Source organism: Sinocyclocheilus grahami, unplaced genomic scaffold (genome assembly GCF_001515645.1).
Source record: "Sinocyclocheilus grahami isolate Dianchi unplaced genomic scaffold, SAMN03320097.WGS_v1.1 scaffold472.1, whole genome shotgun sequence".
Classification (NCBI taxonomy): domain Eukaryota; kingdom Metazoa; phylum Chordata; class Actinopteri; order Cypriniformes; family Cyprinidae; genus Sinocyclocheilus; species Sinocyclocheilus grahami.
In genome coordinates, this window is record NW_015505651.1 from 483435 (window position 1) to 500854 (window position 17420).

General features: G+C 35.5%; 1 protein-coding gene and 3 gene segments (V, D, J or C); 1 reads left to right on the top strand and 3 right to left on the bottom strand.

Annotated features, from left to right (window-relative positions):
* Positions 1-1394: 1394 nt before the first annotated feature.
* Positions 1395-5479, bottom strand: LOC107553377 (kelch repeat and BTB domain-containing protein 6-like). Its single transcript, XM_016235577.1, has 3 exons — positions 5452-5479; positions 4080-4291; positions 1395-1944 (listed from the first exon to the last, which is right to left on the bottom strand). The coding sequence occupies exons 1-3, from the start codon at positions 5477-5479 to the stop codon at positions 1579-1581; spliced, it is 606 nt and encodes a 201-aa protein (XP_016091063.1). The 3' UTR covers positions 1395-1578.
* A 5487-nt stretch (positions 5480-10966) lies between these two features.
* LOC107553378 (Ig lambda chain C region-like) lies at positions 10967-13317 on the bottom strand. The segment is given in 3 exon segments: positions 10967-11438; positions 13166-13217; positions 13309-13317. Coding segments are annotated over 3 exon segments (378 nt in total).
* A 925-nt stretch (positions 13318-14242) lies between these two features.
* On the top strand, positions 14243-14861 carry LOC107553400 (Ig kappa chain V-III region NG9-like). The segment is given in 2 exon segments: positions 14243-14320; positions 14410-14861. Coding segments are annotated over 2 exon segments (387 nt in total).
* A 455-nt stretch (positions 14862-15316) lies between these two features.
* Positions 15317-17092, bottom strand: LOC107553379 (Ig lambda-3 chain C region-like). The segment is given in 2 exon segments: positions 15317-15811; positions 17080-17092. Coding segments are annotated over 2 exon segments (330 nt in total).
* Positions 17093-17420: the final 328 nt, after the last annotated feature.

A 17420-nucleotide genomic window follows, 5' to 3' on the forward strand; every position in this document is an offset into this window, starting at 1 on the left:
ATTTAAATCGCATCATATGACCCCTTTAAGGTTATCATCAGTTTCCTCTAGTTAAAGATTAAGACTGTTTACCTTACAGAAATATTGGTCCAGAAGCAAATAAAAGTTGTTGATCCAGGAAAATATTCTGCATGGAAAAGTCATAATAATATTAGAAGTGATTTATTAAAATAACTTTGTACTTTCATTGCAGTGCTATGTGATGTTGTTTTTGTTGTTATCGAATTAAATCTTCTCATATTTAGATCCCGCATATTTATTTATTATTGTATTTAACAACAGCAAACCCAGAGAGTCACTATGCTAACATGTAAATCTAAAACTCTGATCTAGATAATATAGGGCCTATGATATGCATAGGAAACCCAATTCTGAAAAATGTAAGTTTTGTATTTATTTACTCACCCTCATGTTGCTCCAGACCCATATATATGATGTACTTTCTTCTGTGGAACACAAAATATGTTTAGCAGAATGTCCAAGCTGCTCCTTTTCAATAAAAACGCCACTGGTTACGTGACTAACAACTGCCATGGTCCAGAACTGAAAAGGGTTCAGTAAATTACTTTCTGAAGGCATGTGTGAGGAACACACCGACATTTAAGTCTTAAAATCTCCTGAATCTCCTAGCGCGTTATTGTAAACACATATCAAACAAATTAGCTGTGAGCAAAGTGACATTTCTGATTAAACAAACTCTGATTTGAGATTTTGAATAACACTCATGACTGTTTTGATTCATCTCGGTGACTCGACTCCCTTTCGAATCTGTTCACTGAGGAAATTCGTTCAGAATCCTTCACTGATTCGTTAAGTGATTCCTTCTGCAGGTTATGTCGTTACGACAGTTGAGTTCAGTTGATTCACTAATGATATGATTCATTCAGAAAGCACTAACAAGCTTTCCAAAGAAATAAGTTAGCGAAAAAGACTTTTCCTGACCACAGGGGGAGACACAGCACGTTTAATTTTTCTCAAATATAAGTCTATATTTCTGTGTACTTTATGTTTTTTTGTTTTATATATTTTCTTGTTTAATTATTGTCCACAAGACTGCACAGACTAATAGAATGTATAATTGTTATACATTAATAATATTATTTTGGTTTAATTTAGTTTTTACACATTTTTTATAAATTATTAGATGATGGCAAGCTTTTCTCTTTATTAGTCAAACTCATTTCACAGAATAACGAGTCAAACTGTGAAACTGAATGTTAAACTCATATTTGCATTTGTGATTGTGTTCCTCTGAGAATAGAGAAGATGTTGTTCCATCATGTACTGTATATGCAGGTGTTTTCATGGTCCACTGACTTAAGTTTATTTATAATACGTGAGCTAAACCCCTGATTCAATGAAAGACCTGAAACAAGAATGACAAAAAAGGGACACAGAGTGACAATTATATTTTATTTAATGACTGAATTTTAATCAAATCACACATATAGTCTTGTATGAAGCACACAAAGCAGAGCAGATGCAGATGCGAGCGACTGAAGCTGGATGTGGAGAATGAAGGAGTCGCTCATGTGCTGTTAGTCTCCATGTGAGACATGAGTGAGAAGAGCAGCAGATCTACTCTGAACACTGCTGTCTCGTCACGTGTCCAGTGAGCGCAGGCTGGCCGCTCCGTGTGGCCTCACAGCTCACTGAGACGCTCTCCATCCACTCCTGCTCAGAGAGAGTCAGGCTGCTGCTCCAGCTGTACAGACCGTCCTTCTCCAGGAGCCCAGCGCTGCTCTCCTGAGACCTGCTGCTCCCGTCCACCTTCCAGCTCAGGCTCCAGTCTGACGGGAAGCCCTTGCTGGCCACACACACCAGTGTCGCTGTCTTCTTTGAGGAGATCTCTGCACTGGAGGGCGGCAGGACGCTCACTTTAGGACGAGTGACGCCTGACAAACACACAACAATCAACTCAGTGAAGAAGAAAGCATTTCTCTCCTTTCAGCTTCAGAAAAATATACAAACAATTAATACAGTGATAGCTTTTATTGGTTATTTTAGCAACATTAAACTGCAAGTCACCTGAATTAATTTTTACAAAGCCTGTGATCAGCAGAGCAAAGTTTAGTGAAATATATTGATTTGAAGAGACATTTTCATTATCAACTTCAATGTTGGTCCCTTTTATTAAAAGCATCAAAGATCAGATATGAATAAACACATTAATTACAATTTTTGAAGACAGCAAAAGGAAATTAGGTACAAAAGTTTGTTTTAAAATATAGAAAATACATCTTTTGTCTGGCATGTCTACTATAAATTATTAACCTATCAAATATTAACAAAAATTCAATTAAGCAACCATAATTTCCAGTTTGAAAATATCTGCAGCATTTACTCAACACATTAATCTGAAAATGTAAGTTTAATTACTGATTAAAATTTTCAAGTAAAATCAAAGTGGTGCCAAAATGTCAAACTAATGTACATTTGATTTCAGTGCACCTTTTTAACATTTAGAATTTCATTATCAATGAAGAAACACGAGCTGAAGCTCTGAAAACTCATAAAATCACATTATTAAGGAATAACATAAATGATTATAGTTCACTGGATGAAAACAAAGATGTCATGACAATGAAAACCTCCAGCACACTCAAACTCCACGACACTCACTCACACTGATATGAGACTCAACATCAGCTCTTCTGTTTATCAGCGATGGATAATCGGTTGACTTTCACAAAAACAGCCTCATCATCTCTAAATGTCTCTTGATGCATGAAAACTAGGAATTATTTATAAATAAAAAAAGTAAATAAAATAATTAAATTACATTATTTAGAAAATGCATGTTTTAATTAAATTTTTATTATAATAATATAAATTATTTTAATTTTGGGAATCTAAATGATCATTTATTTCTCGAAGCAATTTGAATCATCAAAGCAGCTTTTAAAGGATGTTTCGATGACCTGTGACCTCTGGAATGACCTTTGCCCTCTCATTGAGTTCACACAGTGACATACTTGTTTCTTGATGCAACTGTCATTTGAATTGGTGCAACAAGGCATTGACAAAACCACCACTGGCTCTGCACCCCTTTACCTAAATTCATTACTTCACACTTATGTGCCCTCTAGAAGCTTGCGTTCTGCAAGTGAACATCGCTTTACATTTAGATTTACATTTAGTCATTTAGCAGACGCTTTTATCCAAAGCGACTTACAATTGGGGGATACATAAAGCGATTCTTCTTAAAGAGGCAAACAGATACAGGAAGTGCTATATGTTTGTGCCGATCATTTCACACCAGACTGCTTCACAAACGAGGGTCGGTTCAACGCTGGTTATCGCAGAGGTTGATTATGAAAGAGAGCTCAATACCAACACTTCATGCACAAACGTCAGCTCCAGACTATTTATCACGCGTCATATTTTGTTTCACAAACTGCATTTCTGAAAGAGCTTCTTGGCACTCTGTAAGGCTAATGTTACTAAAGCTACCATTGTCTCTGCCTGTTTTCACTGATGCTGCCTTCACGTGCTACCAGAATGATCGTAAATGGGAATGTGGTAGTTAAAAATTGCATATGAAAGCAATGTGAAGTCGACCGCTTGAATTTGTCGAGCTCATAATATTCATAAACGTGCATTTATTATGCACAGCACAACCAGATGACTGACTTTTAAACTGATTCTGGTTTAAACACAAGGCTGAACACCGCTACTGAGAGTTTCTGACATTTTCAGTGCGTGAGATTGTCCTGTTTTGTTGTTGCTGGTATGCTGGAGCTTGAGCTCTTGAAGCTCCGCTCTCTTCTGAAAAGGGGGCCAGGAGCACCAGCTCATTTGCATTTAAAGGGACAAACACAAATACTGTGCGTTTTGGCTCATACCCTAAAAGTGGCCATTTTAACAAGCTATAAAAAATTATCTGTGGTGTATTTTGAGTTAAAACTTCACATATACACTCATCTTTAAGTTATGAAACGTACAAGATGTTTTAATGGTACAAAGGCCTCTTATATGTCAAAAGATCAACGCATGACACATTTAAATCCGTGAATCAGGGTTAAAAGAAGCAAAAACTCAATGCTGAGAATATTTGAAACGGAAAACTGTGAACCCACCTCTAGAAAGTGGACATGGATGTAGTCTTCAGTGAACTGTAGCAGCTCCATACAGGCGATCTGCTCCAAAAAGCGATAGATCCCCACACAGTTGGATGGGTCCATATGAGCCCGCAGGAATTCTCCACATATATCCACCACCTCACTCAACTGCAGCATGTCTGCAGCCACCATCAGCTCCTGCACAGTGTCCACCGTCACGTCAATAGAGCCTGTCAGGAGCAAAAGAAGAGCGTTTTAATATGTTTGCCATTCATACACTGGGAAGAGTTTGGGAAATGTGGAGCTTTTACATTACACTCTTATGCACACTGCAAAAAAGGCTTATCTTGCTTAGTATTTTTGTCTCGTTTCTAGTCAAAATAACTAAAAATTCTTAAATTAAGATGCATTTACTAGATAAGCAAAATGACAAGATATTTAGTCTTGTTTCCAGATGGGGAAAAAACTGAATTACGAGCATTTTGCTTAAAATAAGTAAAATGTTCTGCCAGTGGGTTAAGTAAAATATTCTTGTCTGTACTCTGCTTAATAGCCCGAGACAAAAGAGCACATCTCAAAGTCTCTATTATATTCTGGTCTCTCAAGTAACTCAATGTAAATAGTCAAATGCCAGCACACCTCTCCTCAAGAAGTTGGATGATTTGAGGTATTGTTCACATAACTGGTAGAGTTACACCTCGACGTTTAAAACGTCTTGTTAGAGGTTTGTTCAATTGAGCAATATTAAAGGAATAGTTCATCCAAAAATGAAAATTTGGTGAAAATTTACTCAGCCTCAGAGGGACAAACACAAATACTGTGCGTTTTGGCTCATACCCTAAAAGTGGCCATTTTAACAAGCTATAAAAAATTATCTGTGAGGTAATTTGTGTTAAAACTTCACATACACACTCTGGGGGTATCAGAGACTTACTTTACATCTTGTAAAAACGAGCATAATAGGTCACCTTTAAATGGAAAGCGCACAGGCAAAGCCTTAGTTTGTTTATATGAAGAGATTTATTTTATTTCTGTTATTTATTTATTTATTTGATTTGGGGTTTGGTTTAAGTTTTGTTATTTGATATATTTCAATTTCAGAAAGAAAAATGTGCAGCATTTTGTCCAAGCAATAATAAAAAGACACATTTTCATTTACAGTTTGTCTTAAACCTCATTTTCTTGAGAGAGAAAAACATAAATAAAAGAAAATCGTATCGTAAAATTACTGTGAATAGTATTGCATCGTGACTTGAGTGAATCGTTACATAATTTTATGTGCATCATCTGCTGTAACTTGTACACAGATTTACATAGAGATGATTTGCATTGCAGCACAAGCTTCAGGAGGTTTTATAGCTCTGTGAATTTGAACTCTGAGAATCTGAACCAACAGCAAGCATGAGCTTCATCACCATCTTCATCCTGTGTGGGTGATTATGTGTTCACACAGTGATAAAGAGTGGTACAAAAACCTCCGTCAGTCAGAGTCACAGTGATGAACTGATGCTGCAGCTGCTCAAACACTATCACACACTACTGACACACAGAGACCAAACACAGAACTACACATGAGCTCCAAACTGAGTTAGGAGTCAAATCGGGGGGCTGTTTCATAAAACAAGTTTACCAAATAAGCCAGGCTTATTTCAGTTAGTGTGACTTATTTTGAACCAAATCAAAGGACAATAAGTCAGACTAACAAAAACAAGCCTGGTTTATTTGGTAAACTTGTTTTATGAAACAGCCCCAGCTCTATTAGGCTATGCATACATTGTAAGTTAAGTGTGACCCAATTCCGATTTTTTTGCGCATATGTGACACAGATCAGATGTGTTCTAGTATGACGTGTAAACAGGAAAAAAATGCATGCATTCGGCTATTTTGAAATCGGTTTCAGGCCTCATTCATATGTGGAAATAAATCAGATATAAATCAGATATGTGCCAATGCGACTCTCGTGTAAACAGGCAGATCGGATTTTCTGTTTTCTGATCGGGGGCCTGGTTCATAAAACAAGTTTACCAAATAAGCTAGGCTTATTTAGTCTGATTTATTTTGAACCAAATCAACTGACAATAAGTCAGACTAACTGAAATAAACCTGGCTTATTTGGTAAACTTGTTTTATGAAACAGGCCCCTGGATGTTTCAGATGATATGGCAAGTGTAAACACATGAATTGGATATGGGTATCGGCAACAAATCAGAATTGGGCATCAAGACCTGCAGTGTAAACAAGGCCTTAGACTGTAATCTGTGCTGTGACAGACGGGTTTGACTCAATTATGCTCAGAATCAGAGAAAACGGAGTGTGTACATTGATTTCAAATCAAACAAACAATAACGGTATCATGTTTTTGTACATTAAGCTACACTGTAAAGTTATTGAAAATCACACGCAGCATAAAGATGTTTTGAGCCTTTTTAAATGAGTTACTTCATCTCAAGCTGATAATGAACCTCTTACTCCTCCTCTGCACCAATCAGAAGGCTGCAGTGATGACTGAGTTTAAATCTCAGTGTTCTGTGATGAGCAGCAGAGAGGCTTTTGATGGAGCAGCTGCTGTCAGCCTGTTTAATGTGTTTCTCTATCGAGTCTTGATTATTATTTGCTGTCTGTTTTTCCTCTCTGTGGTAAATTCACTAATTTAATTAGTGTTTTTCTGGTTTGAGTCTGTAGTGACTCTCAAGTATTTGGTTTTGTGTGTCACAGCACCCTTCAGAACTGACAGTTTTACAAACAATTAATACAGTGATAGCTTTTATTGGTTATTTTAGCAACATTAAACTGCAAGTCACCTGAATTCATTTTTACAAAGCCTGTGATCAGCAGAGCAAAATTTAGTGAAATATATTGATTTGAAGAGACATTTTCATTATCAACTTCAATGTTGGTCCCTTTTATTAAAAGCATCAAAGATCAGATATGAATAAACACATTAATTACAATTTTTGAAGACAGCTAAAGGAAATTAGGTACAAAAGTTTGTTTTAAAATATAGAAAATACATCTTTTGTCTGGCATGTCTACTATAAATTATTAACCTATCAAATATTAACAAAAATTCAATTAAGCAACCATAATTTCCAGTTTGAAAATATCTGCAGCATTTACTCAACACATTAATCTGAAAATGTAAGTTTAATTACTGATTAAAATTTTCAAGTAAAATCAAAGTGGTGCCAAAATGTCACACTAATGTACATTTGATTTCAGTGCACCTTTTTAACATTTAGAATTTCATTATCAATGAAGAAAAACGAGCTGAAGCTCTGAAAACTCATAAAATCACATTATTAAGGAATAACATAAATGATTATAGTTCACTGGATGAAAACAAAGATGTCATGACAATGAAAACCTCCAGCACACTCAAACTCCACGACACTCACTCACACTGATATGAGACTCAACATCAGCTCTTCTGTTTATCAGCGATGGATAATCGGTTGACTTTCACAAAAACAGCCTCATCATCTCTAAATGTCTCTTGATGCATGAAAACTAGGAATTATTTATAAATAAAAAAAGTAAATAAAATAATTAAATTACATTATTTAGAAAATGCATGTTTTAATTAAATTTTTATTATAATAATATAAATTATTTTAATTTTGGGAATCTAAATGATCATTTATTTCTCGAAGCAATTTGAATCATCAAAGCAGCTTTTAAAGGATGTTTCGATGACCTGTGACCTCTGGAATGACCTTTGCCCTCTCATTGAGTTCACACAGTGACATACTTGTTTCTTGATGCAACTGTCATTTGAATTGGTGCAACAAGGCATTGACAAAACCACCACTGGCTCTGCACCCCTTTACCTAAATTCATTACTTCACACTTATGTGCCCTCTAGAAGCTTGCGTTCTGCAAGTGAACATCGCTTTACATTTAGATTTACATTTAGTCATTTAGCAGACGCTTTTATCCAAAGCGACTTACAATTGGGGGATACATAAAGCGATTCTTCTTAAAGAGGCAAACAGATACAGGAAGTGCTATATGTTTGTGCCGATCATTTCACACCAGACTGCTTCACAAACGAGGGTCGGTTCAACGCTGGTTATCGCAGAGGTTGATTATGAAAGAGAGCTCAATACCAACACTTCATGCACAAACGTCAGCTCCAGACTATTTATCACGCGTCATATTTTGTTTCACAAACTGCATTTCTGAAAGAGCTTCTTGGCACTCTGTAAGGCTAATGTTGCTAAAGCTACCATTGTCTCTGCCTGTTTTCACTGATGCTGCCTTCACGTGCTACCAGAATGATCGTAAATGGGAATGTGGTAGTTAAAAATTGCATAAGAAAGCAATGTGAAGTCGACGGCTTGAATTTGTCGAGCTCATAATCACAAGTGGGACTTAGAAAGTTTGTGATAAATCATTGTCTGATTCCGGTTCGGACACATAAGGCTGAACACCTCTACTAAGAGTTTCAGTGCGCGAGATTGTCCTGTTTTGTTGTTGCTGGTATGCTGGAGCTTGAGCTCTTGAAGCTCCGCTCTCTTCTGAAAAGGGGGCCGGGAGCACCAGCTCATTTGCATTTAAAGGGACAAACACAAATACTGTGCGTTTTGGCTCATACCCTAAAAGTGGCCATTTTAACAAGCTATAAAAAATTATCTGTGGGGTATTTTGTGTTAAAACTTCACATACACACTCTGGGGGTATCAGAGACTTACTTTACATCTTGTAAAAAGGAGCATAATAGGTCACCTTTAAATGGAAAGAGCACAGACAAAGCCTTAGTTTGTTTATATGAAGAAATTTCTTTTATTTGTGTTATTTATTTATTTATTTGATTTGGGGTTTGGTTTAAGTTTTGTTATTTGATACATTTCAACTTCAGAAAGAAAAATGTGCAGCATTTTGTCCAAGCAATAATAAAAAGACACATTTTCATTTATAATTTGTCATAAATCTCATTTTCTTGAGAGAGAGAAAAAAATAAATAAAATCCTATTGTGAAATTACTGTGAATAGTATTGCATCGTGACTTGAGTGAATCGTTACATCCCTAGTTTTATGTGCATCATCGACTGTAACCCATACACAGATTTACATAGAGATGATTTGCATTGCAGCACAAGCTTCAGGAGGTTTTATAGCTCTGTGAATTTGAACTCTGAGAATCTGAACCAACAGCAAGCATGAGCTTCATCACCATCTTCATCTGGATCTTCACTAGCTACTGTTTCACAGGTGAGGAAATAAACATACTCTATTCTAACTGATCATCTGTGCTAGAAATACTGTCCTTCAACAAATACTTAATTCTGAATTTTTATTCATTTTTCTCGATGTAGAATCAGCAGCTGAAGTGACAGTCACTCAGACGATCGGTTTCAGGCCTCATTCATATGTGGAAATAAATCAGATATAAATCAGATATGTGCCAATGCGACTCTCGTGTAAACAGGCAGATCGGATTTTCTGTTTTCTGATCGGGGGCCTGTTTCATAAAACAAGTTTACCAAATAAGCTAGGCTTATTTAGTCTGATTTATTTTGAACCAAATCAACTGACAATAAGTCAGACTAACTGAAATAAACCTGGCTTATTTGGTAAACTTGTTTTATGAAACAGGCCCCTGGATGTTTCAGATGATATGGCAAGTGTAAACACATGAATTGGATATGGGTATCGGCAACAAATCAGAATTGGGCATCAAGACCTGCAGTGTAAACAAGGCCTTAGACTGTAATCTGTGCTGTGACAGACGGGTTTGACTCAATTATGCTCAGAATCAGAGAAAACGGAGTGTGTACATTGATTTCAAATCAAACAAACAATAACGGTATCATGTTTTTGTACATTAAGCTACACTGTAAAGTTATTGTAAATCACCAGCAACACAAAGATGTTTTGAGCCTTTTTAAATGAGTTACTTCATCTCAAGCTTATAATGAATCTCTCACTCCTCCTCTGCACCAATCAGAAGGCTGCAGTGATGACTGAGTTTAAATCTCAGTGTTCTGTGATGAGCAGCAGAGAGGCTTTTGATGGAGCAGCTGCTGTCAGCCTGTTTAATGTGTTTCTCTATCGACTCTTGATTATTATTTGCTGTCTGTTTTTCCTCTCTGTGGTAAATTCACTAATTTAATTAGTGTTTTTCTGGTTTGAGTCTGTAGTGACTCTCAAGTATTTGGTTTTGTGTGTCACAGCACCCTTCAGAACTGACAGTTTTAGTTCATTTACTTTAAGTTTGATTCTTTTTGGGTTTCTTTACCAGTGCGTTATTGTTGTGGTCTGAAAAACACAGGCCTTAACAGCCATGTGTTCTTGTTTCATCATGAATCTGCAGGTGTTGCTCCGTGAATGAAGTTCATTTATAAAATGTGAGCTAAAGTCCTGATCCAATGAAAGATCTTGTTAAATGAAAACAAGACAAATGCATTCGAAGTTACATTTTTATTGAATTTTAATGAAATCAATAAAATGCAAAAAGCAGAGCAGATGACAGATGACTGAAAAAGACAAACAAGAGACAAGTGAAACAGCATATTCAAGGCTGAAAAACCTCCGTCAGTCAGTCACAGTGATGAACTGATGCTGCAGCTGCTCAAACACTATCACTCACTCAACAAAGATGATTTTTATAAACACTGAATGAAATATAAATCATTTATTTGAGTTTTTAACATGATACATACTTAATTGTACAATACTTTATCTTATTAAAGTTATCTAAAATTTTATTTGTGAGGTTCATAATTTGGCCGCATGTTTGTTTCATCATAAATCTGCAGGTGTTTTCATGCTCCACTGAGTGAAGTTTATTTATAAAATGTGAGCTAAAGCTTTGAACCAACGAAAGACCTGAAATGAAAATGACACAAAAAGACTCAAAGACATGAAGCTACAGTTTTATTTATTGACTGAACTGTAATAAAATCATGACAGAATGATAAATCACACATATAGTCTTGTATGAAGCACACAAAGCAGAGCAGATGCAGATGCGAGCGACTGAAGCTGGATGTGGAGAATGAAGGAGTCGCTCATGTGCTGTTAGTCTCCATGTGAGACATGAGTGAGAAGAGCAGCAGATCTACTCTGAACACTGCTGTCTCGTCACGTGTCCAGTGAGCGCAGGCTGGCCGCTCCGTGTGGCCTCACAGCTCACTGAGACGCTCTCCATCCACTCCTGCTCAGAGAGAGTCAGGCTGCTGCTCCAGCTGTACAGACCGTCCTTCTCCAGGAGCCCAGCGCTGCTCTCCTGAGACCTGCTGCTCCCGTCCACCTTCCAGCTCAGGCTCCAGTCTGACGGGAAGCCCTTGCTGGCCACACACACCAGTGTCGCTGTCTTCTTTGAGGAGATCTCTGCACTGGAGGGCGGCAGGACGCTCACTTTAGGACGAGTGACGCCTGACAAACACACAAGTGTCAACTCAGTGAAGAAGAAAGCATTTCTCTCCTTTCAGCTTCAGAAAAATATACAAACAATTAATACAGTGATAGCTTTTATTGGTTATTTTAGCAACATTAAACTGCAAGTCACCTGAATTAATTTTTGCAAAGCCGGCGATCAGCAAAGTAATGAAAGTTTGGTGAAATACATTTATTTGAGTCATTTTGATGATCAACGTCAATACTAGTCAATTTTATTAAAAGCATCAAAGATCAGATATAAATAAACATAATAACGCAGGAATTTATCACAATTTTTGATAACAGCGTGAGAAAATTGGGTAAAAATGTTTGAAAAAAGTAAAAAAAAAAACAGAAAATATACTTTTGTCTGGCATGTCTACTATAAATTATTAACCTATCAAATATGAACAAAAATACAATTAAGCAACCATAATTTCCAGTTTGAAAATATCTGCAGCATTTACTCAACACATTAATCTGAAAATGTAAGTTTAATTACTGATTAAAATTTTCAAGTAAAATCAAAGTGGTTGTTTGTTTGAGATAATTAAAGCAACAGTTTTTAAATAATGAAAGAATATGTAAAAATATGGTATTTAGGGTAAAAAAGCACCCCTGCTGTTGGGGCTAAAGGCACAGTAACTAACTTTTCCATTTGTTGACATGACATGGTTAGATTCAGATGGTAAATATCATATATTATGTTGGGTGTCCATATTAGAGATAAAATCACCATTTAGAATGAAACCATCATGTTTAAAAACATTATATTAATCATATCATATAATAAAATATAATTTGTTGTTACTAGCCTACTGTAAGTCTATATTAAATTATTATGGGATCTCCTTCAATGCTTTCAGAATCTTTTTTGTTTCTGTATTTTAAAATGTATATTTTCTATATTAACATATTTTAATGACAGTATATTTATTGAACAAAAATTTATTATTTTATTTTTCAAGATAAGCAGAAAATAGTACAAACTTTGCTAAAGGGATTGTTTTTGAACAAGTATTAACTTAGACATTATTAAAAAACATTATTTTAGCTGAAGTATTTATATCAATAGTGTGTGCCTTCTGCCGTGTGTGGGGTAAAAGGTCAGCTCATACATTTATAAGATTTTTAAACAAAATAAAGGACTTGTATGATTTATTTTCAAACTAAATCTGTTGCTCCATTTATGTTCAATACAAACATTTTTTCTGCAATTATACATTTTAGCCTTTAGCCTCGTTGTACCCTATATTGATTCAAAGTGTAATTTTCGTTATCAACTTCAATGTTGAACTGAAGCAAGCTTTTATTAAAAAAGAATCAAAGATCAGATGTGAGTAAATATAATAACTGCAGGAGTTCATTACAGTTTGTGATGACAGCATGAGAAGATTGGGTGCAAATGTTTTTTTAAAGTACAGAAAATATAACTTTTGTCTGGCATGTCTACTGTGAATTATTAACCTATTAAATATATATAATTAAAGAAAATACAACTAAGGAAACATTATTTTCAGTTTTAAAATATCTGCAGGTTTTACTTAAAAATCAACACAATAATCTGAAAATTTAAGTTGAGGTTGATTGTCAAACATTCAGAGTGAACTAAAAAATAAAATTAAGATATATAAATAAGCGAAAATGTACATCCTTTCTATAGAGCCACAGAGTGTTTAACAGTCAGTTGCTGTATTAATAATATTAAATGATGATTTACTTACTGCCAACATCCAGTTTGGTGCCGCTGCCGAAAGTCCACCACAGTGATAGAAACTAATAGAGCAGCTGAACAAAAACCTCCTGACCGCTTCACTAACTGCCCAAACACACATCAACTGAGTCTCCAACAAACACATCCACTCACAGCAGACATCACCTTCAGTTACTTCATCTGCTTTATGCAGTCTGAATTATTACTAAAGCATGAAACTGAATTTATGAAATTGTTATATCAAATGTGACGTGACTCACAATCAAACTCAGTTGATTCAGTGATTGACAGAGACACGTGTGATGATCCTCATGTCTGTAAAAACCTGCAGGAACATCCATAGATTTGGCATAAAATGTAGGGATTAACAGTCGTTTCTATCCAGCTACAGTCAAAAATATTCTCAAAGTCTCACAGGAGAGAGTCAGGATAATAAACTAAAGTTTTGTACTTTTGTAAAGCCTTTAAGATTTATTCGTAAGTGAATGATCTGATATAATTTATAACAGGTTGGCTATTAGAAGATATTATGAAAAAGATTCATTTTTTCCTCATTTCAGTAATTGTATTTTGTGTCTGTTATTTTTGCACTAATAACAGAACCTTCATGTCATTTTTCAAAACTCTAGACACATAATACACAATGGTGTATGAATGTGTAGAACCATAATGAAAGATGCATCATGTGTTTTGAACAACTATATTTAATGATTGTACTAAAAACTACACAGTGAAACTATAGGTATATTGTGTGTGGGTGATCTAAAGTAATGTTCCTATGATATTTCATAATACATGAGTTTTTTTTAACCAATGCTTCTGAAAATGCAAGGCTTCTTTAAAGATATGAACACAATACGCAAAGTTTTGAACAGTGGACAGCCTGTGTTACAAATAATAACTGTTTTGAGTTTTGTGTCTAGAGTTTTGAAAAATATATGAAGGTTCTGTTATTAGAGCAAAAATGATTGTAAAAAACTGTAATGAGTGACTGGCTTCGGGTAAATGATGTGGAGAGTGTTTGCATATTGATCAGATGCTTCAGTGCTCTGAGAGTGTTTATAGTGCTGTGAGTTTAACACTTCATCACTGACACACACAACAATCTTCATCAACATGACCTTCATCATCATCTTCATCTGGACTCTCACAGCGTTTGCTCAAGGTTTGTGGAGCACAAGTTTGATATGAATTCATTTCTTCAAGTATATTGTCAGAGTTTTGAGTTGATTTTCTTCTTGTTGTGTGTTTCAGAGAGTAGAGGACAGATCAGCGTCACTCAGAGTCCCTCAACGACAGCAGCTCAACCAGAAGAAACAGTCAAAATCAACTGTAGAACCAGCACAGATGTAGCAGAATATAGTGCGCCACGTTACTATTTAAGCTGGTATTTACAGAAACCTGGAGAAGCTCCTAAACTCCTGATTTATCTAACAATAGACCGTTACAGTGGAACTCCATCTAGATTCAGTGGCAGTGGATCTAACAGTGATTTCACTCTGACCATCAGTGGAGTCCAGACTGAAGATGCTGGACATTATTACTGTCAGAGTGCTCACTATATCAGCAGTAGCTGGGTGTTCACACAGTGATAAAGAGTGGTACAAAAACCTCCGTCAGTCAGAGTCACAGTGATGAACTGATGCTGCAGCTGCTCAAACACTATCACACACTACTGACACACAGAGACCAAACACAGAACTACACATGAGCTCAAAACTGAGTTAGGAGTCAAATCAGCTCTATTAGACTGTGATCTGCAGCCAATAACTGCACCATGTTGTTTTGATTTTTTACATTATGATACACTCATATCTAATTTTAAAGACATATAGAAAAGTCATTGTGAATCACCAGCAAAAAAATATGTTCTTGAGCGGTTTTTGAAGTATATATCCATCTCAAGTTGATAATTAATTTATTATTCATAACTAATTTCTCATGAGCAGAAATTAAACTGTTTCAGTTCAGAGCGTTTAACCGATCAAACAGTGAAACTGTGAGTTTGAGCTGAAAATCAGATTTGCATTGGCAGCTTTAGTGATTCTGATCGTCTCAGAATAGAGCAGCTCTGTCTCCAGAGACCATGTTCAAACCCCAAGAGCTTCAGTTCACATTTACTGCTAAACACAGCTGTTCTCAACTATTACAATCCAGCAGCAGCTGAAACTTTAGTGAAGGAAGGACACACTGATCAATGATGCAGTCGAACACAAATGTAAGGCGTTCAGAAGCTTTATTGAATGAACAGCAATGGCAGCACATTGAAAGACTGCTTGAGTATTGAGCTGTAAATCAGGAGACTGCTGTGAATCCTGCTGCTCTTCACTGGAGAAACATCAGCACTCGGAGCTCTTGAGGAACGAGGTCTCGTGATCAGCTCCGTCATGTGTTACTCTGCAGACGAAGCGCTCGCCGTCTTCCCAGCGTGCTTTGCTGAGGCTCAGGACGCTGCTGCGGCTGTAGCGTCCGTCCCGCTCGCTCTCTGCGCTGGTCTGAACCCCCTCGGTGACCTCTGACCCGTCCAGCATCCAGCTCACCTGCGCCCCCTGTGGAGAGTAAGAGCTGAGCAGGCAGAGCAGTGCGGCTGAGTCTCCAGAGATCTGCAGAGAAGAGGGAGGCAGCAGAGACACGGAGGGCTTCACTGCGGGACCAGCTGAAACACACAAACACACACAACAGAACAGAAATGAAAAACTGATAATTTGACTTTAATTTTATAAGATACATTTGAAATAATCCTCAGAATTTTGAAAAAACATTATTCAAGAAAATTGATGATTATATAGTGATGTCGCTATTTGACTTAGAAAAAAAATAATGATCATTTCAATATTAATTGTACTTTTGAAATATTCATGCTATTCAGACTCACGATCATAAATATCAGCAAACTTGATAGTTTAAATAGTTTAAATGATTAATTTTCAAAATGCTCTTCAAGTTCCTTGTTGTCTGATGACAAACCCTTTATTGTTAAATTTGCAAAGAATTATAGACAAAATCATATATATTAAGAAATAATTAAAATAGATTTTAAAGTACTGCTATCGGTACTTGTAATTGCATGTAATTATTCATATAAAATTAAAAATGACATTTAAAAACAATATAAATTATAAAATGTAAATAAGGGATGAAATAAATGAAAAAAATATATACTAATTAGATTCATTTCAGAATTAGTAAATTACAGAACATGTACATTTTTAATCTCAATCTAATAAAATCATTGTCTACATGAAAAATAATTTTTTCATATTGTGATTTCGTCATAAGATACAGAAACCAAATGTAAATAATTGCAATATTATTTGTTTTTTAAAAAAAATATTATTTTATTTTGACACTAACAATCAAATTTTCAGCGCAATTTTAAATTTCTGTTATGATGTTTTTTTAAATGATCAGCAGCAGCAGCAGCAGCAGCAAACTTAATAGTTTAAATGACTGATTTTTAACATGCTCATTAACTAAATTTATCTTTGTCTGGTGACTACGCCTACACAATTACATAAACTATTATCAAACTTTTTTCATGCATGTAAAAACCCTTAAATGTTCAATTTACCATTAATTGTAGACAAAATTATATAAAAATCAAGAAATAATTAAATATATCATAAATTACTGACATCTAAAGATACAATAATATTTCACAGATAATAAGTTAAATTATTCATGTAAAATGATGAATGAGATTTAAAAACAATACGAAATATACAACTTAAGTAAATGATGAAATAAATGAAATATTGCAATTATTAAAGAAACTTTACAAAATTATATTTTTAATAATAAATGAATAATTTTGACAATTTTTTGCTGAAATAATCTGAAAATGAATGAATCAAATATACATTTTTGTGACAGAATTGAAGAGACTTACTGATGGTCAGTTTAGTTCCTCCACCAAAAGTGTACCACAGTGCTTCATTCTACTGAAAGCGTCGTACAAAAACCTCCGTCACACTCAGATGAACACAAACTCCACGACACTCACACACACTGATATGAGACTCAACAGCAGCTCTTCTCAACAGCAGACATGGATTCTTCTAAACCAACTAAATGTTCATATTTTAAAAAACTAAAACAAATCTTATCGCATGAAGGCTGAAATAATTTTTTTGTTCCAAACTCGGAATTTGTGCTCTGCATTTAACCCATCCAAGTGCACACACAGAGCAGTGAGTAGTGAACAAACAAACACACACACAGAGCAGTGAGTAGTGAACAAACAAATACACACACAACACAGAGCA

Bases quoted from the DNA above. Each gene is read 5' to 3' on its own strand.
- LOC107553377 (XM_016235577.1), bottom strand. From the start codon at position 5,479: ATGGTGATGAAGCTCATGCTTGCTGTTG. The intron at 4,292-5,451 runs GTTCAGATTCTC...TGCTCCTGACAG, and splicing joins GAAGCTCATGCTTGCTGTTG to GCTCTATTGACGTGACGGTG. The intron at 1,945-4,079 runs GTGGGTTCACAG...TGAAGCTGAAAG, and splicing joins TCCATGTCCACTTTCTAGAG to GAGAGAAATGCTTTCTTCTT.